A 26,734-nucleotide genomic window follows, 5' to 3' on the forward strand; every position below is an offset into this window, starting at 1 on the left:
CATTTAGTTCAGGAGCATACCTGCTTCAGAGTGAGCACTTTGTCTTTGAGCCTTGCAAGTGTCAGGGATGCAGGGTCTTGACATCCTGTGGAAACCCAGCTGAACTTGATGAACACAAACTTTAAAAAACCACACTTCCACATGCTTTTTGCAAATCTTGTTCAGTCCTTCAAATCATCATACAACAATCCACAGCTCTCACATCCATCAGAAGGTTCATGCCTTCTTCCCACAAAGGGACACAGCAAACACCTAGGCTGGAACATGATTAGCTATTCAGTCCCTTCTACTAATGCAGAGCTGGGAAGAAATATGAGAGATTTCCTCATAATGTACTGCTAGGGAAAGGAGGAGATAGAAACAACAAAATTCAAATTTAAATTTGAATTAGAAATTTAATTAGAATTACAATTAAATAGAACAGAACAGAATTAAAATGGAAGAGACTCACAAGTATAATCTAATCCAATTTCCTAATCACTTCAGGGCTGACCAAAAATTAAAGCATGATATTCAAGCATTGTGCATCGACCTGCTCCTGTGTTTCACCACTCTCTCTGTAAAGAAATGTTTCATCACATCAACTCTAAACCTCCTCTAATGGATGTATCCTTGAGCCATTCCCACACATCCTGTCACTGGACACTAGGGAAAAGAGATCAGCGCCTTCATGTTCCCTTCTCATGAAGGTGTAGAGAGCAATGAAGTCACTACTCAACCTCTTTTCTCCAAACTAAACAAGCTCAAAGTCCTTAGCTGCTCCTCACAGGGTTTGAAGACCTGCTATGATGGAGTGACTGCAATGGTTCACAAGGGAAAACTGACTGCTGTCATCTTCCTGGGCTTGTGGCAAGGCCTTTGACAAGGGCTCACATGACATCCTTATCTTTCAACTAGACAGACACGGATTTGAAGGGTGGATTTGAAGGTTGGATAAGGAATTGGTTGGATGCCAGCAGGTCAAGGAATGTGATTCTCCACCTTCACTCTGCTCTCAAGGAAACCTAACCTGGGATAATGCATCTAGCTCTTGGGTCCTCAGCACAAGAAAGATGTGGACCTGTTGGAGTATGCCCACAAAATGATCAGAGTGGAGCACCTCTCCTTAGACAAGCTGAGAGAGCTGGGGTTGTTCATCCTGGGGGAAAGGTGGCTCCAGGAAGATCTTATTGTGGTCTTTCAGCACTTAAAGTGTTTTATAGAAAAGGAGAGTGACCCTTTATACATTTAAATAGTGACAGGACATGGGGGGATGGTTTAAAATTAAAAGAGAGATTTAGGTTAGATGTTTGGAAGAAATACTTTACTCAGAGAGTAGTGAAGTAATGGCACAGGTTGGCCAGGAAAGTTGTAGATGCCCCATCCCTGGAAGGGTTAAAGACCAAATTGGATGGGGCCCTCAACAACCTGGTCTTATGGGTGGAAACCCTGTCCATGGCAGAATGATTGGGAATAGGTTGTATTTAATGTACCTTCTACCCCACCACATTCTATGATTCAGGTTAAAGAATCACACACATCTTGCTGACATTTTAAAGAGTCTTCATAACTGTTGCTTTTCTTTCTCCAGATCTAGCTTCTCTCTGCAATGAACCATGTTGGTCATTCCTTACCTGGTCACAGAAGAAAAAGGCAGCGGCAGAGTCAGTGATTTGCCCCAGATGTTTGCAGACAAGCAGAAATGAAGGCATTAACTGTTGGAATAAGTCCCAGATTTGTGTTTGTTTCTGGTGTGGTATGATATGGCATGGCATGGCATGGCATGGCATGGCATGATATATCAGCAGGGAAATTATCTATTTCTTTCAAGAAATCTTCTTACATGAGGAAATAACTAGCTGGATAGAATACAACTACAATTCTGCAAAAAAACCATGTCACAGTGTCTCAGCAACTGCCATATTCCAGACAGAAACATCGTGAATGATTTATGAAAAAGCACCAATTAACCATCCCCTTGAGGTGACAAAATTAGCATTTTAATGCATGTACTATCATAATTTTTAAATATTTCAAACACCATTCTTCAGAAGCACAACTAGTGCTTCAGAAGCAACTAGTGGTGATTGCAGATGTTGAATATTTCTATCACATAAGAGAAAGAGGCACTGGATGCCCTTATCAACAAGTACTTTTCCTTGCCTACCCCACCACACAGCACAGCCCTGGAAGCAAGAAGGTAAAGCAAAAGTACCCCCAGCTTCCAGGTCAGCTCACAGGGAAAACTTGTTAGGGAGTGCAGAATCAAGCACTTCTGAGACTGTTGTACTTTATGAAGTGGGCTGGAAGAAGAGAGGCACAAAAGGCAGTTTTAAAGAATTTCTGCTTCGCGCCTTTCTTCCTTTATGCTGAACACAGTTCAGATACAGCCAGGAGCTGGGCCAAGATATTTGGTGTGGCTATATCATACTCCATCAGTCAGCTGGAATCATTTTATGTTGCTATTTTAATTTAAGACAGCAGTTGAGTCTGTTTTTCTTTTCATATTTAATCTGTTAGCTAAGACTTAGTTTTCCCTTTTCCAAAAGCTCATTTAGAATGCAGCTTATTCCACACTTCATTTTGGTTGTACTTCATCTAAATATATTTTAATGACCGAACTCTGATTTGTTATACATCCACTATACGTTTGTATCATGACTGCCAATTAATTTGGCTTTAAATTTCTCAAAGACTATGTAAGAAGGGAGAATCTTCTAAGAATGCAAATGCTGGAATTTTAATTGAAATGGAGGAAGAAACTTTGTACCTGTTCTACATTAAAAGCCCAGAAAGTTTAGAACTGGAACTTCCCACAGAATGGTTTCTAGTATCAGCAAATGTTCAACTGCATTCTATGAATACTATCTGTTGAGTGAGGCAAATACAACACTTTTCAAGAAAGAGAAATAAGATATCTTCTAAGACAGCTTCCTAAAGTGTTACATAAGATAATTAAATTGTAAATTCTATTTCTCTATGAAAAATGTAGCTGAACAAACTCCTAACCATTAGTCCTTTAGTTCTTCCTGTTTGGTAAATCTTCCTCACTTCAGCTCCTCCAGACAGAAGAGGAGACTGTATTCAAAGTATACTTCACAGAATACTTTTTTACATGCCCCTTCATGGAGCATGAAAAGCAGATGCTCACTTGATTATTCCCTTTCAATATTGTATTATTGGCTCTTAAAAGACAGTTGTGTAGTGTGTAAAGGGAGCAAGCGAGGTTTATCTCATCTGGAAGATTCCCTTTATTTTCTTTGAAAAGATGGGAGTTTTTTATGAGACATTGAACACACCCATTTTCAGAACTGTTAAAAGCAACCTCCTGTTCTCAGCAGCTCTGAAAACCAGGTCACAGGCATCTCACTTTTCCTATCTCTTTCTGAAACTGTTGTGCTTTGAGGCTTAACTAGAAGTTAAGAAACTACAATTCTTAACCTTGCAGCTTTCATCTCTTAGGATTTTCATTCCCTCCCTCTAGGCACTCTCTTCATCTCTCCAACATCATTGCTTCACTCCATACATATGTTCTTCTCCTCCAGTTCTTAGTCTCCACCATTCTCTCTTCACTCTATCTGATAGTTTCCAAGAAGCTGTCTGTTCTCCAAATTATCCTTATGACTACAATTAGTGCCTTTCCTTCCCACTCCCAGCCAATCCTCTCTCTTTCCAGCGCACAGGGAAGCCTGACTGGATACTTAGTAAACAAAACTCACACTGAACAGCAGAATAACCAATTGTTCCCTACCAGCCCTTTCAGCCTAGCAGTGCCATTCAATAAAGTATCTACCCTTGTAAGAAATACCATAAAGATTTTATAACAAATATGCTATGAATTGAGATGCTTGCCTCTGCAAGCATATTTATTTAAAATCATGTGGTGTACAGCTGTTTTTTGCTGGCAACACATTTAAAATGCATGGAGTATTCAATGATTGAACTGAATTACATTGTCCTTTCTAGCTTATAGAAGGCTCTTTCTTTCTCTTTAAAAATCTGCCATGCCTCTTCATATGTTTTTCCTATTTATTTGCAAGAATTTTTTGGTATAAACAATTTTTTACACTAAACAACACCATCTCATATTTTAATATATTGATACACAACATTATTGGAGTTTGTTAGAAACTGCAAAAGAAATTATCTTTCTGCTATAAACAGGGACATACTTGTTCAGTGATGAACTCAATTTTGAATTCTCAGGGATTGGAATAAATTCAGGACTATCTGCTGTGTCACACTAGTAGCCTAATTATCCACAGGCTCAACAGCCCTTGTAGCAGGAGAATGGAACAGCCCAAAGTTCTGCGCTCTTTTCTGTCAAAGCAGTTTTTAAGAAGGCAAGGGCCAAGATCTGCAAATACAACCACTGACTTAAAGGCAGCAGCCAAACAAGATGCTGTAGGAAACCAAGCCCACTTTGAGAATCTTCCAAAGGTAGGTAGAGCTGAAGATCCTCTTTTCCCCCAAGATACTTAGACTGGCACTTATCTGCTTTGACTCAATTTCTAAATACATTTAACTTTTGAAAGTTTGAAAGTTGCATGGTTATACATTTCTCCAAACCTGAAGACTATCTCAAGATTTTTAACATGTGGTAGGCTTGTATACAACACAGTTATATCAGTCAATGACTGCTAATAATTTTTTTAAAGCACCATCTTACATAAAAAACCCCCAAAGTTTAATTCATGTCCCAGTGATTGGTTTGCTCAACAATACTCCACGTGCTGTTACCTTTGGAAGAGATCTTTTTACCCCAATTTCTACCTCTCATAAGCTTTAGAGTCTTACAGAATAAGAAAGGGCACATGCAGCTGCCTTGAACTGCTTTATATGAGTATCTTGGTACCATTTACAAGGTGATCTGTAACAACCCACAAAAGATTAGGACAAATTGCATTAACTGCTGTCCCTTCTTTTTTTTAATAATACCATCACAATAAATCTGTGCATTTGAGGATGAAAAAGAGAAGGATATTGAATATGATGGTGAATAAAAATAAAATATTGATGAAATTTAATCAGACTGATACTTCAGTAATTTGAATAGAAAATTAAACCAGTATGTTCATTAAATTTAGGACATTTCCACTCCATATCTTCATTCCCTTCACTGAGGTTAACCAAATGTGAGTACATAGATTTGGTTAACAGTTCAAGAAGACAAGGACACAAATACATTCATCCTCAGAAAAGGTCAGCAGGAGGCTCTATTTTTTTTTTTAATGCAACTGTCTCCTTTGGCTGAATGTTGGTAAAGGAAACATCTTCTCACCAGACATAAACTGCAGTACAGTCTTTGGCAAAGACAGTCTTCCTACAAAGACTGCATTACTCCTAAACTGTATAAGGAATATTTAACAAAAGAGAACAGGTTTGTGAAATGAGCAGAGAGTTTAAGAATTGATACCAAGATGTATGAGAACATGCTGGCCTCTCTTTAAATAGGAAGAACATTAAATAGTCTCTCTCTTTCTTGGTCATCTCTGATTTGTCACTCAATTTTAATTATAGTCTGCTTCAGAAGCTTCTTAGCCAGGCCAGCTGACCAACTGTGTAGGCTCAGCTCACCAAAAGCATGAAACTACCTCCCACAGGGTATCAATAGGGTGCTAGCAATGCACACTGATTTTGAAGTCCTGATTCTGTCATGTAAATTAATTTCCATCACAGCATATACCAATATTCAACTTCACAAAACCAGCAGATGAGAATAGCTTCCCCATTTGCTATTATTCTACTTCAAAATCACAGAGATTACTTGTTGTTTCCATATTTGAAAAATAAGACTCACCCCTTTTTTAATTTAGACTGACTCAAACGTGTAATAGGTAATAACTACAGTTACTATAGTTAAACACTACAAGAACCCTTAATGTACACTCTAAAATAGATTGAAATGTTACTAAAGGTTTTGGTAAGATAAACATTCTTCCCTACTTAAGTTTTGAACAATGAGTGAAAACCAAGAAGTGACAATAAGGAGCCAAAACTGAGAAATCATCTTGAAAATTAAGATAAATGCAAATTTTCTGACTTATTCCCCTTCTCCAGCTTTCATAGCAATCATTTTATAAATTATTTCAGAGTACCATATGATGAAAGCAACAATGCCCCGTATAATAATATCATATCCATCCAGGGTTTCTCCCTCTTTTCTGGAAGAACACTTATGCAAGTGAGAGTTATAAGAATGGTTGGAATAAGCTACCTCATGGACAGGTGTTGGGCAAGCAACAACTGAACTGGAGCACTGACAGAACACCACACTTTTGGCTGGATGATTCCACAGCAAAAGACTTAGTTATAATGTCTGAATTTCACTCTTCAGCCACTTTCTTTTTTTCACTTATTTTGCTTTCTCCTGCCAGTGTTTCCCTTTGAATGCAATGAGGCTTTATGCAGTGGCTGTTTAGAATGCAATATAAATCTTAATTGCATTAATTCAAACATTGGACGAGAAAACAATAGAGTCAATTTTAAATCCCTAACCAGCAGTAGAAATGCGTACAAAAATCTTCCAGTTTTGGAAACTCAGACTGCCTAAAACAAAGTCTTTCTTTCAAGGTATGGGATTATTCTTTTCTGATTAATTTATGGTTTTCTTCTCTTCTACTGTACAGGCTTATCATTACATTGCTTAGCAGCTTCTCCTAGTGCCTCAGAATGTAATTTCATGCTAAATTCTATGTTGGAAAGCTCAGGTAGATTTTCGGGTTTTTTGGTTTGGTTTTTGTTTCTGTAACTCTCTCAAAAATAATTACTTAGAAGGCATTTTGGAGTGCATATCATGCAGAATTATATGGTTAATCAAATTTACATTTCATCTGTAAATTTGCAGCAGTTTAACACATTCCTTGCTATTAGTAAAGTGTTTCTGATAAAACCATCTTCAAAATCTTTCCCCACAAGAATATCTATGGGGAAAGCCATCAGCTGGTTCAAGACCACAGGCCTGGTTTCTCAGGAAAGAGCTCTTCAAGAAAAGGGTTTGTGGCTCTTGAACTTCAGATTTGGCTCTAACTATAATACTTAATTGACTGTGTAATATTTGATAAAATTCAGTATTAAAGGGCTTGTGCCCCAAGGCACACTCTCATACCAGTCTGGCTTGGAGCCACAGCCAAAGCTTATTTTACACCATTTGTAGACTCCACCCCCTTGATTAACAACTGATTTTCCTGAACTTAATTATTTGCAAGCTTTAATTCACTCTACTACTGCAGTTGAGCCTCTAGACTTTTAAAAATTTAACTCTAATCAGACATTTTCCACCACAATGCATTCCAGCAGCTGGACCATAGATCAGAATTCTGCAAGACTACAGTCAGCTCTATTCTTATAGTATACCTTTTTTGCACAAATATGTTCTGTGCTAAACCTTGCACTACTCTTCATGTGGGTATAAAGTTTAATAAACCATACCATTTGGTTGAATATAACATTGCTGAATCCAAAGACCAGAAATACATATTGTTCACCCTAAGACAGCAATCAACAATTTCTCAGTTCAAACAATATACACATAAGGAATAAAACTTCCAGAAATTCTAAAATCACAGAAGTCCTAGCATCTATATTTACAAATGGAAGGAGATATATAAATGTTACAATACTCCTACAAGTAAAGGGATTTTATTTACTCCATAAGTATCTTTAGTAAAAACAAGCACTGTCAGTGGTGAGGAGGCAGTGAAGTAAACAGAAGCTACTGTCCACTCTTCCATAAATATATATAGTGACCATTGTTGTGTCTTTAAAGTAAGGAACAAAAAAGTAGAAAGTATAAGGCTTTAATGCAAATTCAATACATGAAAACAAAGAAGGTAAATCCATAGGATTAAAACCAGCATACAAAGAATTCACATGATAAACTAGCTGCAGGGAAGCTTGGGTGTCAAAAAAAAACTTAGAAAACAAAACTCTTTATATATATTGCTGCACAGCAATTAAGCCGTTACACTGAAATGTAATGTAATGTTAACATGGTACAATGATCACTAAACAAGTAGAAATTGTTTCTGCATAGTGCCTAGTTTGTTTGAAGTACTTTTCACCTATAGATATATAAAAGGCTCAAAGCACAACAGTAATGGTTTTTCAAAATATTGTGATAAAGCTATTTCAATAGCTATCGTGACACAGCACACTTGAAATAATGTTGTTTTTTAAGTCTTTCAGGACTTTGAGTTATTTTACATGCTTTCATTACAAAGAGGGAAAAAAAAGCAATTGCTTACCTGTGGAGATGAGGGATTAAAACTGACATTGATTACAGATTCTGTGTGTCTCCCCAGTTTTTGTAAAAAAGTGCTTGAACGCATTTCATATATGTAAGCCTAAAAAACAATGAGTTGGCATTTTCAGTGTTAAAAAATAACCCCATTCCTGAAGCATTAAGTTATAGTGTAGGAACACTAAATATATAGCCTACAAAGAAGTTAGAAAATTTTAATCATTGGAATTATCTAATTTAGAAAGGCAATAGATTGCACTTAAAAGAAAGGATTTAAATTCCACAGAAGATAATTTAAAAAATATTTTTAAAGGGTAATTTTTTTTTACCTGCTTCTTGAAGTACACCTAATGTTTAGTAATTTACTGGGGAAAGAATGCATTTTTTTAATACTTTTTTTTTAGTTAATTTAAGCATTTGCTAAATTATCCCAAATTATAGAAATCAATTCTAAGATATTGATGACTTTCATATCTGTTTAGGTCTTGTACTGCCCAGGGTAGGCCTCCTTGGAAGGTCTTTTAATAAATATTTACTTTATTCCTTTAACTCTGTCTAGCCTCTGTTCCAGGTCACCCTCTTTAGACTTCAGTTCCCTTTTTTGGAAGGAGTAGCAGAGAAGAATAAAAGTCAATGATAGAAAGAATCAAGAGCACAAAATTCTCTGATTCACAAAGAAACATGTTCCATCTTTTAACCAAGAGAACATATCACAGAGAGGCATGGTTAGTGAAGTTGAAATTTTTCCATCATAATCTAGTGGTTTACAGAACTTTGCCAGAATTATCCAGTAAAAATTAGTTTTCCATTCCAGGTCCTCAGTTTAATTTGGGAAGGACCATGTTCATTTTTGGCTTAATCTTTATGTCCCTGTTCCGCTCTGTAAAATAGATGTGATAATATTTCATTATTTTTTGAACAAAACTCCAAAGTTAAACCCAGGTATTCTGGTAATTTATTCTTTTCCACACTGTTTCTAAAGCAACAATTTGGCTCATACCTTTCTTTCAAAAATGCTGTGAAGCAGTCGCGCAGCTTAATTACAATCTAGCAAGAGTGTATTTGGTGCTGTAGTTACAATTCTCAGCCTAAAAAGCATTCAAACCCTTACCTCCCACCTTTCAAGAGATGATTCTTAGCCCTGAGCTAGAGATTAGGCTGGGGTGCAGCACCTTTCTAAATTGCCACATTGTATAGCCAGATTCATTGGATCAAAGGAAAGTCATGACAAGCAGCTACTGGCAGAAAGCCACCTGTAGCTAACCACCAAAGCATTGGGAAAGACCAGGTATGGGAAAACCCTTTCCTCTGACCTTTACCACTAAGACTCTATGCTCAAATTGAACAGGCAAAACACACAGAACATGGCAGGGAACACAACCTGCCCATTGGATGTCACTCGTACAAACCTATCCTAATGGAGCTTCTGCTAAACATCTTTCCAGTACTGTATTCCAAGCCCTGTAAATCTTAAATATTTAGGTGTTATGGTTCAATAGAAAAAGGGGCAGAGTCTCTAGCTATGTGCAAGAATAGTTTATTACATTGTGGCAGCTATCATCTCTTCCAATCGCTGAAAGAAAAAGTAACGGTAATTTTCTGAGTAATTCTGACATGCAAGACAAGAAAATCCGATTAAAAGAAAAACATCATCATTTAAAAGTGGGTAAAACCAGCTTCTTTTAAGTAGCTCTAGCCATAGATATTTAAACTAGCCAGTGACAATCTAGATTCTGAGAATAAAAGTTAAATAAAAGTTAAATAAAAGTTAACTTGGTTAAAGATTGAAAGTACATTTATTTTTAACTTCAAAAGTTTAAAACAAAATAAAACATAAACCCCAAAGAGAATTATATTTTAACAGAACTAACACTCATAACAAGAGGAATAACTCCAGTATAAACATTCTTTTGCTACAGTCTGCCATCATTTTAGTTTTGCTGTATTTTCTGATGTCATCCAAATGGTTTTTCTATTCTATACTTACTAGATTATTTTAGCATAGTCTTCTCTACAGAAAAAAGGAAATAACAGTAACTGAATAATAAATGATACCATTAACACTAGCCACAGAAGAATAAAAAAGCTTGAAAATACGAAATCAATGACAGAGGAAGAACAGATTTTCAGCAAACCAAATGGAATGAAAAAGAAAACAAAACAGTCTACAAAGCACTCAGCAATACCCAAAATGCATATGTGCATATAATGTTTTAGACTTTAGCCAAAGTCAATCCCCTTTTTTTTATATTAAGACGAATTTTGTCTAATAAAAATACTGATTCAGTAGATATTGGTATTTCCTTTCCAATTCTTGCTGAGGGTCAGCCAAAAGTAAAAATAATTTACCTGTACCAATAGCTTCCAAAGAAGTTTCCTGGACCCATAACCACATACTTACTTGTATTTCCTTTCACTAGACATTTGAAGAACATTTGGAGTAGTCAGTTTTCAGTAACCCAGAGTGTGACAGTGTATTTAGCACCTTACAAGTATACATAAGCTTCTGCTTTCTTCCCTAGACTTGTACCAAGAGACAGGAAAGAAGGACAAAGGCCCTTCCTTGAGTGGAGGCATTTGTATCCAAATGGAAAATTACTTAATTCTACTGCATTGGTAGACAGAGTGTGCTAGATATATTGATGCTTTATCTGCAGTTTCACTGTAAATTCTTTCCTCTGTTTTCTCACATTCTAACTTCAAAGGAAACTTGTTCCCATCTGTTGCCATTGCCCCGTAGTCCAACCCATGGCCATAAACATTTGTGTCAAACTACTTATACTCCTACAGCCTCCCGGGATAGGAAAGAGGGGCAAGCAAATCATAAGCACTTGACTAATAACAGAAGAATTCTCCTTGTTATCACCATTTGCACAGGGATCAGAAAAGCAACACCAGTTTCAAGGAAAACCCTTTGTTGCTGCTGTGGCTTTAAGCTGAAGCATGTATTTTACAAACAGATCACAGGAAAAGAACACAACTAACAAACAAACAGAAAGATACCTAAGATATCTAAGATATCTAAGATATCTAAGATACCTAATTTGGCCTTACACAAATAGAGATGTTTTCCTCACGTGTTTTGCATGGATTGGCCAATGTCATCACTTTGCTATGACTATTTTTCCTAATATTTCAAATGAACTACAGAAGACAGAAATGTTTAAGTCCCTTGACAGAGGGATAGAGTCCCTTGTAATCTAACACGTTTTTATAAAAGACATCTGTCGTTATTAATAAGGCATTATTGGCCATTTTCTTCCACCAGTGCCATCAAACCTGATGCATAGTCCCACAGTACATGATATAAGTGTTTGACTTGCCCTCCATCATTCTCTATTTATACTGGGACACATATTTCACTGAACCATGTATTTTTCCTCAATTTCAAGCTAAAAAAGCTCCTGAACTACTTACACTGAAGAAAAATAACAATTAACCTGAAGCAGACACCAAGCATGGAAAGTTTCAGCCCAAAATATTCTTACTTATAAGCAACTGAAAACAGAATTATAGTGGAAAGTGTTAGACTACCTTAACTATAGGTATTGGTGCCAAATCCACACATAATAAAACAGATTTCACAAGTATCCTAAGCACTGATTAATGCTCTTCAGTCCCAAGATATCTTATACAGTTACCACATGGTAGCATGGAAAGTCTAATCAAGCCTGGCACCAAAATGTTGAGTACAGTACACCCCCTCAGAGTCCCTTTCCTTTTTAATGACTCTTATGGAGGCTCTCTTTCTGGTAGTCATAGGAAACTTCACACTACTGTAAGATCCCAGTTTCCATATGATTTTCCTTTGACATAACTAAACAAATGAGTGACAGTGAACATTATTAATGCTCTTTATTATTAAAATAATATTACACATATCAGTCATCTTTCAAAATGCAGGGGATATTTTTCAAATGTATCAATCTTCTGGCAGTTATAGCCAACACATTTCAATTTTCCTAGCTAAAAAAAATTACATAAACCATATCTGACTTCCCTCTCTAAGCCACCCTTCTATGAAGCTTCCAAATTGTAATTTTTGCCAATTCAATTTCTATTTAATTTGCTAATTTTAAGGCCTAATGCATGTCATTGTTTTTATTTGTTTTAATATGAAATTTATGCAGCACCATGCACCACTGAATTTAGGTTGCCTTTATTTTTAGAATACACAGTGTTGTCAGAGTACAGAATTATAAGTTGAAGACTTTTTTCTAAGAATTCACATCTCACTATGAAGCAGCATGGTTGTATCACACCCACTTTGGCTCTTTTCTGACTGCTGCTAGGATTCTTCTCTGTATCAACAGTACCAATAATTGCATTTCCTGCTTGTGCACCAGTGTTAACTGATAGTAATACTGAAAGGTTCAGATGCTGCAAAGGACCTTCAACCAGATGTTTGTACCAGATGTACCAATCATACCCAAAATTCAACTACTGTCAAGAATTGAGACCAAGAGGTATGCATATAGAAAACAAGCTCTGTGGATATAAAACTATATAAACTATATAAACTATATAAAACTATACAAAACTATATATCCACTTTTAGCACCTCACTGCTGTATGCATTCCAAAATGAACATTGAGTATTCATATCTACTTCACCTTCCTGTTTTGTCTACAGTTGAACATGGGGTATTATCTTTTATAAAATTAGTTTTCTTTAGCAAAAATGCTAATTTCTCACACTTCCTCCTTTCTCTCAAAAGCATTAGCAAAATTAAATGTTAACATAGTAACAAATTACAGACTCATAAAACACAGTTTGAAAAAAAAAATGTTGTTCAGTAGTAGTTAAACAACAATACATCTATAGCCATCAGAAAATCATCCTCCATCTCTCTCAGCTGCTAATCTGGTTTTGTGGTGGTCAGGTCTGAGGTGTACTGGCCTAGATAAGCAATAGCCTGAACTGATCATAAAGCACACAAGAACAATCAATGTGCTCATACTCATATAACTCCATGCTTCATAAAATAACCCACAAAGGCCAAGATTTTCAGTCATCTTCAAAGATATATCCAAAAGGACAGTGAAGTATCAGCATACCCGAAGTCATGACTGTACGATCGAGAAAGCAATATTTATCTGTTCACTTCTAGGATAAAGGGCCTAACAGCCAACCACGTTACCAAGGAATCAAAAAAACCTCAGATTCAAGACTAAAACAAAACTGTGCTCCTCTTTGGAAAGGGGTAGATTTTCTCCATCAACAGCTGGCAGAGAGGCTGTCACAGCCTGTCACTCATTCTCTGCTATGGATTTTGTTCTGCCAAGCAATGTCAGTCCTGTCTTCTCCACTGTAAACATTACTAATGCTGTTTTCTCCAGATGTTTCCTGTTAAAGCCTATCTTAGTTAAACAGTATGGACACATAAGATAAAACTTGAGTAATATATAATTGGAATACCAATTACACTGAGAACCAAAATGCTTCAGATAGTTGCTACCACTGCTTCATACAATACATTCTGTTCTGCAAGCCCTCTGGTATGAAGTTAGACCAAGACAACAAATACAATACTATACCAATAGCATACATTTCTAAAAGTAATTTTTTGGTAAAGAAAATATCCTCTTTTCTCCAAATAAAGTAATAAAGCATACTTCATCATATATCAAATATACCTAATTTAAACCTTAGTGATGCCTCCAAGACACACTCCCAAGAGATACGGAAAAAAGCATTCTAGACTATTAACTAGTCCTATCTCATCCATTTACATACAACTACATCAGAATATCTTTGCCAACTCCCTCATTTGTAGTCTTTTACCTAGCATTATTAGTACCTCAAAAGTTCTAAGAAGTGGGCTATTAAAGGGAGAAAATCAACCACACAATTTTATCATTCACTTTTGGGGTTTCCTGAGGTGTTTCTTCTTTGGTATCTAGATAATTTTATGTCATTTTTAATCGAATCAGATGCAATTTTAAAGCTTACCACACCACAGACACACAAGGATGGAAGTATTTCATATAAATAAGATCAAAGCAGCTGAGCGCAACAGTAAGAAACTGAGACAGGCCTCATCTAAACTCTTAAAGACAAGAGGAGAGAAGAAAGATACCATTCCTAATCTCGATTTTATAAGTCAGAACCGAGCCACAGAAAGACTAGGGTGGCTAATAATATATTTAGAGGGGTTGAGAAATACAATCTTCTTGGCAATGATTACATTAGGAAGTAGTGCAGCACAAGAGGAGTAGATGTACAGAGTGCTGGCAGCCCAACTCCGAAATGTATTTTTCCAGTAGTAAAGCATTATGGTATATTGCTCAGCAGCATTGATATTTTATTTGGAATATCAATCTCTGTAGCTACTAAAATTAAGGTGTCAACTATAAACAAAGTCTACAGTTTGTTATGCCTGATGCAGAATCTTGTATCTGAAAATAACTCAGTCTGCAAAAAATATCAGGTCTGGGTTTGCATCCAGCCACCACTCACAGGTTTACAAAACTCTTTGGATTTGCCCCCGGACCAGTATCACCTTCCAGCATCACTTGTATAATGAGAACTTACTCTAAAACAAATTTTGCATGAAGGTTAATATTCAGGGACTCACAAGTGGTTATTAGACTGATGTTATGTATAAGAACCAAATTGCTTTATCCTGTCTCCTGCTACTCCTTTCAATGATGATGCCCTATGGGCTACTGCTTCAAGCTTTGGTGCCTTCACAGTTGGAAGGCATAACTTTAATCTTGAATTTAAAATGTGTTTCAAAGACAGTGTTGTAAGGAAAATCCTAGGTTTTGCTGAAAAGTGTAAAAAGAAAAGGGAAGAGAATTTCATACATTACCCATGTATTTTCTGTTACTCATGCAGCAACTTGCTATGCTGAAAAACTTCTGGGATTGTGATATGGGTCAGTCTGTGTGAGCTATGAACACAGGCTTTGAGATTCGGCATGGACAGAGTTTTATGTCAGAATTTCAGCACTAGGGTCAAAATGTGCCTCTTAGAGTCTACAGTTCAAAGAGAACTAGCAAGAATGAGTCTGAAAGCAATTAAAGAGACAAATATTTATTTCTTCATTTCCTACTTCATTTCTGGAAACTTGGAATTTATTCAGAGAAGCCCTAATGTCCTCAAAGACAAAAATTAAGTGGCTAATTAAACATAAAGTAAAACAGCTAACTAGAACTACATAGCACAGAAAGAAAATGAGTTCTTTTTATTATAAAAAGTAGCATTTCACACTGTCCAGATATTTCTTGTCTTTTCACACTAAGATTGCTTTAGTCAACAAATTTTTAGGTAAACAGTTTTGTATAGAGCCCAGCAAAATGGAAATCTAAATCCAATTAAGGTATATTAAGGTCCAAATTCCTTGATAATATTGATAGTCGGAAACCTGAGACTATCCACTTGCAAAATAGTTAGAAATTACAATATTATGTGTATTCAGTTAAGCAAAAGTCAACTAAATTCACTTGTAACCTTATGCTATTTAGGATGCAGAGAATATTTGGCATTGGAAGTGTTAACCTTTTATATTTTCTAGTCGCAACTAATTACAGAAAGGACAATCACAGTCCAAAACCAGGATTCTAGTTACCTGCTTATCAGACTGTCAGGTCCTACACAGGTCTTGGTAAAGGTTCTCTTGCAGAAGTTGGAGTAATCAGTTAGGGAAACACTTTCAACCCCAATTTACAGTATCTACAAGTCTCACACTAACATGCACCAGAGCAGTTGAAATAAGAACACGTGGCTACTTCAGCCACACAAAAGCTACATCAAGCTCTTATATAAAATAGGTCATTCACCCTCAAAGTAGAAAAAAAGGCAGACAGAATTTTCATCTCTTTTCTTACAATAACATATTTTGGGTTGCTGTTTCTATGTTCTGTAGGAATGTGATTTTGCTATTAATCATTGTAGACAAAATATTCCTCTTTGTCAAATAGTTCAGATATTGTGAAATACAAAAGGCAGTTTAGGGTCAATGTCTCTCAATTGTATTCCAATTATGCCTCTTTTGGCTTTAAAATCAATCACATTTGTTAACTACAGGGTGCAAGAATTGCACTTGATAAAGTAAACTCCAAGATGACTGAAGATGCAGCTGCTTCTCAATGGAAAGGTACATAACCTACTTCCAGAATGCTCTTTTTGAAGATAACACTTTGTATCCACGCTACTGATTTTTATGCAGCTTATTCCAGTAGACATTCATTCATATAATCTTCAGAAATATGTGACTCCTTGATACTATTAAAACTGTCCCAGTCACACATTAAGCCATCTGTCAGGAAGCTATTAGTTGAAAAATATGAATGGACTATTCAGTGCAGCATTCAATTTTCTGTTCCAAAAGGAAGCACAAAAGTATATCCAGCCTCAACAATTCAAAGGGAAGCTTCCTAAAAAAATGCCCCAAAACTGCATTTTTTCCTAACAGTACAGTATAAGCAAGAGTCCAAAACTTGACTCAGTTTTCCTGAGGGGACAAGAAGAACAATGACAGTTCTCTACAGACATAGGACACAAATTATGCAAAATTCCAACCCAGGAGCCAGACTAAAAAGTATTGACTGGCATTGTGCCCACCAGGGACCACATGCCAACTGGAGCAGGATGTGTGCCAGCTATTCGGCTTCCTTTGATGACCCACCATGTGCCAAGAATTTGGAGTTGGGACAAAATCATGCTGTCTTTCTTTCCTTGAATCAGCACTAATTCCAAACAAATACCTTAGTACAAAAGAGAAGACAAAAAGGTCTTGTGACTGTGCCTATTTTTATACAATTCAAAAGCAACTTTAATTAGTAGCCTCAAATAAATATATTAGTATATCATATATATAATGATCTGAGATGAAATTAGATGCATTTCTTCACAGACAAAGCAAAAAGCCTTTCTTTTGTATTGCAAGCTACATTTTGAAATGGTATTTACCAGAAACTTGAAAAAAATGTTTTATCATGAAAATGTCAAGAACACAACACCTATTGCCAAACATCCAGCAATCTGCCAATAAAATCTCTAACCTTCACACATTATTTGAGCCAGTATTTTGAAACTAGCCAGAAGAGTAAATTCCTCTTGTTCTGAATTTGAAGTTGACCAGAAACTCTGTGTCATGTTCTGATGATTAACCTAGAAATACCTAAAATAAATTTCAACAGCATTCCTACCCAGCTGTTTTGAAAGGATGTGTTTGCAATGAACATGACCTCAGTCCAGTTTCAAAGGCCCATAGTACCATCTAGCAATCTTCCATTTCTTCACAAACAGCAAGACAAACATTCTGCTAACATTGCAGGCATACTGAGTTAAAATTAGGTGCAAACTCAAAAAGGTATCAATACACATTCACTCAGGATTCATCTCTAAATAATTAGATTTTATTGACATTGATTCAGAAGAGAACCTGTCTGGGGAGAAAACACACACACAAAGGGTCCAGAAAGTACTAATTCCAGTTGAATGACTTCTCATTTTTTATTCAGCTGATTGGTTCATGGCTTTCTAGCCATACTATAAGATTCATCACCCTGTATTTGGGAACTTAAGTAAATTAATTTGTATTTGCTACAGAGTTCCTACTGGTCAGATATATACACAACATATAAAGCTGTGCTACAAGGAACACCATTCTCCTCATATTTGATGGCACATGACAATTCAGAGTCAAATATTATGGAAACCTATAGAAAAAATCTTTTAACAATTACTTTGAGTGCTAAGATTTAGCTGCTCTGGGATTTTTCAGACAAAATAATCATGAATCATATGCAACTGCTACATGTGAGTGAACTATGCAGAAGTATCACAGATTCCAGTAATGCACATTAAGATGAATCCTAGAATCCTTTGAAAATACTCGTTTAGATATAATATGAGTAGTTCCTGTAGTTTAGGAGGAAAAATAAGCAAAAAGTACTTACGTATTTGTCATCTGATCCACTGGCTATAAAGCGTCCACAGGGAGACACTGCAATTCCACACGGATAGCAGCGGCTACTGTGCCCTTCAAAACGACGTTCACATCTACAGAGAAGTTTCAGTGTTATTAACACCAACTAAAAATTACCTCTTTTACTGCCATTTTCACAAAATCCTCCTGGTATCATGTTTTTCTTAGTCTACAAATTAACTATGGCAAATCTACAAATAAAGTTGTAAATATATCAGCAGTAGGATTTTGTCAAAACTGGAAGACACTGAAGAAAGAACATCAATGACTAAAAATCAAATGAACAGACAAAACTGCCCCAGGACAATGACCAATCCCATGCTTTGGCTATGTTTAGTTTACAGGGATAGAAACATGATTACTAATTAGAGAGGAGGAGCTGTGATGTCTATTGGTTAGCTAAGGGAAAGGTGTTGTGAAAGTCTGCTCCATGAAGATTTATAAATCTCCCTCAAGTTATTTATATCAAATGAAGATGCGGTATGTGGAATCATGGCATAAATAATTATTGCTTGCTTTTCTCACACCCAAATCTGAATATTTCATCTTTGTTGCCTATTTGAATTTCTATTCCATATATTAATTTATTGTATATGGTAAGTCAAGAAAGACAATATCCAAACATTCCAAAGTGAGAAATTCTCTCTCTCTGTAGCTCTCTCTCTTCTATAGCTGTAGATAACTTCTTACCTATCTGTAGGAATGGATTTAAAATTAATGCAAGGAATTAATTTCTTAGTTTCCATGTTAATATTGCAAGAAGCATTTTAGAGTAAGTTTTAAATAGCTGAGCACACTTGGGCCATTTACAAATAATAATGTTTTTAATGAGTTGAAGATTAATATCCACCTAAAAAGCACCACATGGTTGTAAAGAACCATGATAGCTTTGCAGTCAACACAACACTAATGTTAAAAAATATTATTTAGTGTTTTCCTTAATATTAAAAGATATTTTAATACAACTTTCAACACCATTCAGACCTGTGATTTACACATGCACACCTCATTTCAGAAGTTTATTTTTATACCTTTGAGGAATTATTTTAAAACTTTAAGATTTATAATAACCTATACTCTTCTTTTGCCTGTATTATGAATACTGTCAACCTACCCTTCTTACAAAACAAATTCACATACTTCACCCTAATGCAGATGTCATATATTCTTTTTTTTGTAATTCATACTAGGTCCAAGAACAAATTTGAAATAGTAAAATCTCCTGCCAGCTCCTGTGATATACACGTTTTCCTGGCCAGTGAAATCACAGAAGCTAAGTAAATTCAGTTGACAGAACCTATGTGCAGAAAGCTCTAATTTTTATACCATATTGTTCTGTTGTAGACACACATGTATGTGTAAGAATGTACTAAATGCCAAGCTGGTTTCATTCACCCAGGTGAAACAGACATACTTAAACAAAAACACTACTTTGTGACTGATCTAATTGCTATCACTTCTTAAAGCATAGAAGAGATACGTTTGAATGCATGAAAATACATCATTTTATAGAGTCTAACTCTGAACTTTAGTGTATTCTGTGTAACAAAACTACTGATATTAACAGACCTTTTGAGCATACAGCAACCAGACACTTCACCTCAGAAAAGTTCTATCCTGAAACTGCTAAAATAACCCAACTCAAGAGAACACTACAGTTCAAGAGGAGCAACTTATGAAGATACCCAATGACTGTGACTAAGATTTAAAAACATTTTTCAGCTTCATTTTTTCACAAGAATATTGAGAGACTTTCAGTAACCAATGGCCACATGTGGTCTATTGAATAACCTGCCTCTGCTACCTCAGTCTCCTCAGCATTCTCCTCCTCAGTTAGGCATCCACACAACATTATTTATTGTTTAGAGTAAACCTCTCCCACAACTTAGCCTCGAGTCCCAGGTGCACTGTTTGCAAATTTCAGGAAGATTTTTTTTTTTTCTGAGTGCCTTTTTATAGAGAATTTGAGGAAAAAAATTCTCTTTATACTTGTGAGATACAACAGCATCATGTGAAAGAAATTTCTTCATGAGAAAAATAAACAAAATTTGTATCCATTGTCGCTTCCAAAGGTGTCTTCACCATTCTTCCTTAAGCAGAGCACTGATCATCAGGACTACTTCTAAATGGTTAAGACCTCATTGTCAGGGCCTGTAAAAGATAATTTCCTCAATGGGGTCTTCTTCACAGAAGAGACTCCCAATAAAACACTGCAAAAAAATCCTTTCAAAAGAAACATCTCTGTATTTGTGACCAATAACTCGAATATTTCACCTATAAATAGATATGTAAGAACTAACAGGATTCCAAGGTTTTCACAGATCTTTTCTCTGCTATGCCACAGCAGTATAAAGCAATGTCTCAGTCATAGGATAGTGCCCTTTTCCTTGTGCTAGTGCAGCCACAGTAATAACCAATACACTCAATTCCATTTTCTTAATTGCTTTCTTGTTCAACTTTTCCATTATATCAGGATATATGTTCCATTACAAGTTCAGCTATTTCCCCAACCTCTCAAAATACTACACACATTAAAAAAAAACAAAACTGATTCCAATTAAACTTTCCACAGAATTAAGTAGAATTAGGTATCACAGCAATGGGAAAAAAGTGGACAAAAAACCATAGCATTATTAGATAGATACTATGTGTATGATTTTAGCATATTTTAGGGATTGTCTTCTTTCAGGCATTTTTTTTATTCTATTTTTTTAAGTAGCAACAGGTGGTGATCCAAATTATTTTGGATGTTGCAGGCTTTACGTGGCCAGCTGGCATGCTCTCCAGCCTCCTAAGAATGCTTTACTGGTCAGAGCTTTTCAGGGGTTACCATGACAAACATCTGGTAATTGCATGGGACAGCAAACAGCCAAGTTTTCCCTATGTTCTTCATTGTACATCTTTTAGTCTACATTCCAAAATATGTATCTTCTTATGTTGCAAAAAAACTTGAATAGCATTAGAAAAATAAGTACAATTTTTTTTCTGTCTTTGGAAGGGAAAGGTACTGGAATGTGTATCTCTTTATAAATAGGAGAATACTCTCACAAAGAAGTCTATTTCATTCTACTTGATGCACTAAAAAAAACCAAAACTGCAAACAAAAGTTTGCGGTTTGGATTTTTTTAAACTGCTTTCATTTGTATTGTTACTTTGTGCCAGTGCTCTGGTATTTGTTCACAACTCTTCAGTACCAGCAGATCTACTGAGGCTCTGCAAAATGAGAGCATAACTTGACAGTAGGAGTAGCAGGCGCCTTAGATGTACTGAACACGTGGGTTTCATTTCATTGAAACACCAAACTCTTTACATAGGAACTCCCAATGTTTTCACCATAGCATCCAGCAGGGACCACATCTCTGTGTTCCCCATCCTCTATACTTTCATATATCTTCAGCCCCAAGCTTGGAGGAACCCCAGACACTCTTTTATCCCTCATAATCTGGATAACTAGACTCAAAAGCTCCAAGGTGGAAAAAAAAAAAGGAAAATAAAAAAAAGATGGCAAACCATGGTATCCTCATGTTCAGAAGAAACCAAGAAGTAACCAAATTCTGAGTATGTGTATATTTCTACCTTGCTTAGGATGATGTCGAGCAGCTAGTTCACAGTGAAGATGCAAACTGAAAAGTATCTCAAAATTCAAATTGCATGTCTGACTCTAAAGTCTCAAAGTGCAAATGTGAGAAGAAGTATGAGATGAGTTCCCTGTGGCTGTGGGAATTCTGGTAAAACGTGTTGCCGGAGGAGTTTATGATCTAGCGGCACAGCATCATAACACTATTTGGAGATTTTGCCTTAATGTCTAATACTACCTGCATACAACTGGTAGATTCTTTCAGAGGCTGAAGGAAGGTGAAACTGATTTTCTCTGGGATCATACATCAAAGCATTATCCTGCAGCTGAGTATTCAGCTGAAGCAATTCAGTATGCGCAAGTAGTTCAATATTCTCAAGACTCAAGTCTTCACTGTGGTCCAAATAAGCACCCACTGCCTTTTTTGGTTTTTTTCAGGAGATGAAAAATGGCTGTTTCAGCAGCAAACAGCATAGTTCAACAGCTGAACTTCCATTTCTCAGCTGATCAGAGTATGAGTCAGAGGCAGGCAGCTCCTACCACCATAGGTGTTAGTGGATTGGGTGTTGGGAGCTCTTCCTAAAACCTTGTCGCTGCTATTCTTATTACCTACAACAGTAATCTAGCATCTACTACATCTACCTCCTCACACTACCATAGCAGCATCCCAGACTTCCAAGTTGGGCTGTACTAACTCTTCCCTGCTCTCACAATTTCTGGGTAGGTAATAAACACAGCACATCTGGCAGCATTGCACAACTGTCCCTGTAATGCCTTTTAAATTCACTTTCAATTTCAGCTGTTATCGGACATCTTGCTCTCTTAGTCAATATCACATCAGCTCCCCCAGCAAGTTTCCCATACCCTACCTTTTCTGTGGAAAGTAAAAAAAATATGCTATTTTCATAGAATCACAAAGTGACATCATGGTTGAGGTTGTTAGGCAACTTTGAACATCATCTTATCCAACCTCACTGCTCACATAGAACCACTGAGGCTTCACCACTGCTAAAGAGAGTGGAAGTATCACTTCCCACAACCTGCTGGCAACACTTTTCCTGATACAGTCCAAGATAAGCCTTCTTTGCCTCAAGGGCACATTTATGGCTCATGTTCATCTTGGTCTCCTTTCTGAAAAGCTGTTTTCCACCTAGTTGCCCCCCTCAGCATATATTGGTGCATGGGGGTTGTATTGGGTGCCAAGAGGACTTTGCACTTCCCCTTGCTGAACTTCATATGGCTTCTGCCAGATCATTTCTACAGACTTCTACAGCCTGAAGCAAGGATCAGAGTTCATGGGTGGGATTCCAAGGCTGGTCAGGGCAAGTAAGGCCCAGTGGTGCAGTGAGGGTCCTCACAGTGCAGCTGGTAACTTGATTAAATATGCATCTGAAAATCTGATGTCAAGCCAGGTCACACAATTATTGACACAAAGAAGGACAAAGCTTTATTGCACGATAGCTTTAGCCATAATTTACTGATGAGCAGGGAAGGTCCACATCAGTACCTAAAAGCTTATAAGGAATCTGAAATCTGCCTTGGGGAAGAAAATTTTACACTACTTCACATTCTAAAACCTCTCTTGAGGAAGGGGACTCCTTCGAATGACCCATGCAAGAGAAGCTGCAGAAAATTGGACGCACACTTTTTCTCATTATCATCCAGTCATGAAGATATTTGTATTCACATAACTTTGCTAGTGAGCTGGTGCTACTAAGTTTAGCCAATATTCTAAATGTTTAGTTAATATTCTAAATGGATTTAACAAAGTGAAGGGTGCAACCCTATGAATCTAGAGTTTCCTCCTAACAGAATGAATGAAAGAAATATCCTTCCTTCTGTACATTTCAAGCACAGAATTATCTAATCTACAAGTGGGAGGAAGTGAGAAATTGGAAGGATTCAGACTGGTAAAGCAGAATTAAAACCTGTCATATGAAATTTAAGTGATATATAAACATATTAAAGCAGCTGGTATTTAGTCTAGTCTGATACTTCCTGTTGTTATGAGTTTACTGTGTAAGGGAATTAATGTTCATTAATTCCTAAGTTTCTATATTATTTCTATGCATTGGTTTTACAGCACTAGGATGCCAAAGTACATCTCACTGCCCTATATGTTCATGAGCACAGCCACTAAACACAGGCGCGACTGGCAGACAAGGAGGCTTAGTGTATTGGAATTTTCTGATATATCTGGCCTCTGTGGCTTAAAGGACTCAGCAACTTGTGTCATTCCAATTCAGACTTTTCAGAGATATTAAATTTAATTGGTGGAGACAACAGGTATGGCTGAGTATAAATCAATGCCAGATTCCTGACTTCAGTAAGAGCAGCAATGTCTCCAAAACACATTCAATACACACAGCAGCATGAGAAAGGATGGTAAAGTTTCTTGTGTCTTACAGATGAATGAGTCTACAAGGTTTCATCACAAAGAACTCATTCACAAAGAACTCCTTCAAAAATGTAAGAATGTATTAACTTTTTACACCTCCTGATCATTAAATGCTTTTCTGAGTCTTTTTTGGGAATCCTAAACCTGGTGACTATAATGTCCATCTCATTCAGATTCCCACAGCATCTCAGCCTAACTCATGTGTTTACCGCTTTCACCTTGGACACAAGAGAAAGTAATTTTACTTGTTTTCCAAGTAGTCATTCTTTTAGACAATATAGACTTAAATTGCTCTTCAAAATATCTTGGAAGTTGGTCAAAGGTCATTATCTTACTCTAAACCATGTATTCATATGGTCTCATAGTTCATTATCCTAACCTGGAAGAAGAGTAACCATAGTTTTCTTCTTCCAAGAAAAACTATTTTTCCTTGCTTCTTTATTCCTAAATCTGTTTTGTAGATCATCTGGAGCTTTTCTTAGCTTTAGTTATAAATGAGGAGAATGCAGAAGATTTATAAAAAATATTCAACATCTTCAGATGAAACTTTACAAATCCATGCATTTCCAAGCAAATGGAGCAGGAGTCTGAGTAAATCCAAAAGCCACTAGCAGTGTCCAAGATTCCCTCATTTACTGGCAAGATGACCTGGCTGTGTGAGGTTGGCTGACAACATCAGAAAGTTAAAATGTCTTTTCTTGTACCACCTTCAGAAGAACCCATGAGACGTTCTGGCACTCTCTGAAGGAATCTTGGAATGCCTCCAGATCATCAATAGTGAAAGAGACAGACAAACTCACTGCTTTATCCAGTAAAGATTATGAAAATTGAAGTTGCTAAATAATTTCACCAAATTCAAGAACATAAGAAAAGTTAAATGAATTTTCACTGGGAAAAAAATCTTAATTTGATAACACAGGTTGGACAGCAAAAAATTTGTAGAACTCAAAGCAAAAATATTAATATATCCAAAACTTATAAAGCTATAGGCCAGGTTAACCTGTTTGTAGATTTAATCTCTGCAGATCAAAAAAGAACCGGAGCATCCTGCTATGATTTCTCAGTCAATTGTGAGAAAAGGAATGCATGTCAAAAGAAAAGGAACCACCATCAAAAAAAAAAAGAATAAAAAACCCCTAAGAGTCCAAGGGAATTGTGCAGTTATTCTGCAAATTATTTCCCATGCTTTCAATAGCAGCTTTGAAGAGCACCGTGCTGAAGGGATTTTTCTCCCTTATTTAATCAAAATGTTGTACTTTATGGAATTTTTAAATAAAGTAACAATGGATAGATTCTCAAGGGCAACAAACAGATTAAAGAAAAGCAAAACAATTTTCACTGTGGACATCTAGGGAAAATATTTAGAACAAAATCAACAAACAATAAAGTGGAGATCTTGGACTTAGTGTTACTATCCACAACCCTGCAAATAATATAAATGAGAAGGTGGACTTACCTTTGCTATATTGCAAGAACACTGGATAAAGATTTCACTAAACAAACCCTATTCTGGCAAACCCAAAGGAAAAACAAAGGCAGGTCATTCCAGAGAGACTGGAAACAGTTGTTGATGCACCAACTTTACAAATCAACAACTTTAAGAGATTAAAGGTACTGGCCCACCACAAGGTTGTTTAGCAACTAATCTCTCCTCTAAGTACTCAACAGTGCAAGGGATGGATTGGATTTGATTGGACAAAACTTATGAAAAAAAAAAAAAGCAAAAGTGTTCAGTCTGTGTAACTATAGTAGACCTAACACTTTAGTAGAGACTTGTTCCAAGCTCAAACAGACCTTTCCAAACCTAGACATTTAAAATTTATTTATGTGAAAAACACCTGGTGAATACATAGGAAAAATTGAACAGTTTCACTCCTTTTCAGAACTCAGGAACAGATTTTAAAATAAAGAGGACTCAGTCTCTGGTATGAGCAATGGCAGAAAATTTCATTTTAAAAAATGTGGTTTGTTTGGTTTTTTTTCCTTGAAAATTGCTAACAAGAGAAAAGCAATTATTTATTTTTTTCTATTTCTTCTCCACAAGAGTTAATACTAGTGATCACTGTGTAATGTGTAACAAACACACACATATACATAGTACCTCACAAGCACCCTTAAAATATCTGTCATTAAGGACTTGAACTACTTTTTTGAAGCTTGGCTAATAAAACACAGTGGATACTAGAATACACTGTCCCAGCCAAATTAAATATACAGCAAGAACATACATAAATTTGCTCCTTCTTCTCAAGACATATTCATTTAATTGATTGCCCAGATTTTACACTTTAACTATTTTACCATTCACTGACTTTACTTATATTAGTATTTAGAAACAAAGAGACAGATAAGTGATCTGTGAAAAGCTTTCTACTTTTTCATTACTCTTCAGCAACAGAGTTTGAGCAGCTTATTAGAAAAACATAAGAAGGTAACATATTCCAATCCAGCAGTTTCTAGTTTCATTATTTTCTGGCATTGAGTGAAGGTAATAGAGCAATGATTTTGAAAAGAACATATATGCCCCCTATAGATTTAATGTATTCTTACCACAGAAAGATGGAGACAAATGAAAGGCTCATTAAGCATTGCCCAAATAG

The 26,734-nt window shown here is 36.2% G+C and overlaps 1 protein-coding gene across 1 annotated transcript in view; it reads right to left on the reverse strand.

The window, feature by feature from the left end:
* The window catches only part of WDR27 (WD repeat domain 27), a 73,865-nt gene that overhangs the window by 17,663 nt on the left and 29,468 nt on the right, over window positions 1-26,734 (reverse strand). The window contains exons 22-24 of the mRNA XM_030944745.1: window positions 18,131-18,233; window positions 8,226-8,324; window positions 1,614-1,694 (exon numbers count right to left, since the gene is read on the reverse strand). Coding sequence (XP_030800605.1) covers window positions 1,614-1,694; window positions 8,226-8,324; window positions 18,131-18,233 — 283 coding nt within the window. The remainder of the gene's footprint in view (window positions 1-1,613; window positions 1,695-8,225; window positions 8,325-18,130; window positions 18,234-26,734) is intronic.

Source organism: Camarhynchus parvulus, chromosome 3 (assembly GCF_901933205.1).
Source record: "Camarhynchus parvulus chromosome 3, STF_HiC, whole genome shotgun sequence".
Lineage (NCBI taxonomy): Eukaryota > Metazoa > Chordata > Aves > Passeriformes > Thraupidae > Camarhynchus > Camarhynchus parvulus.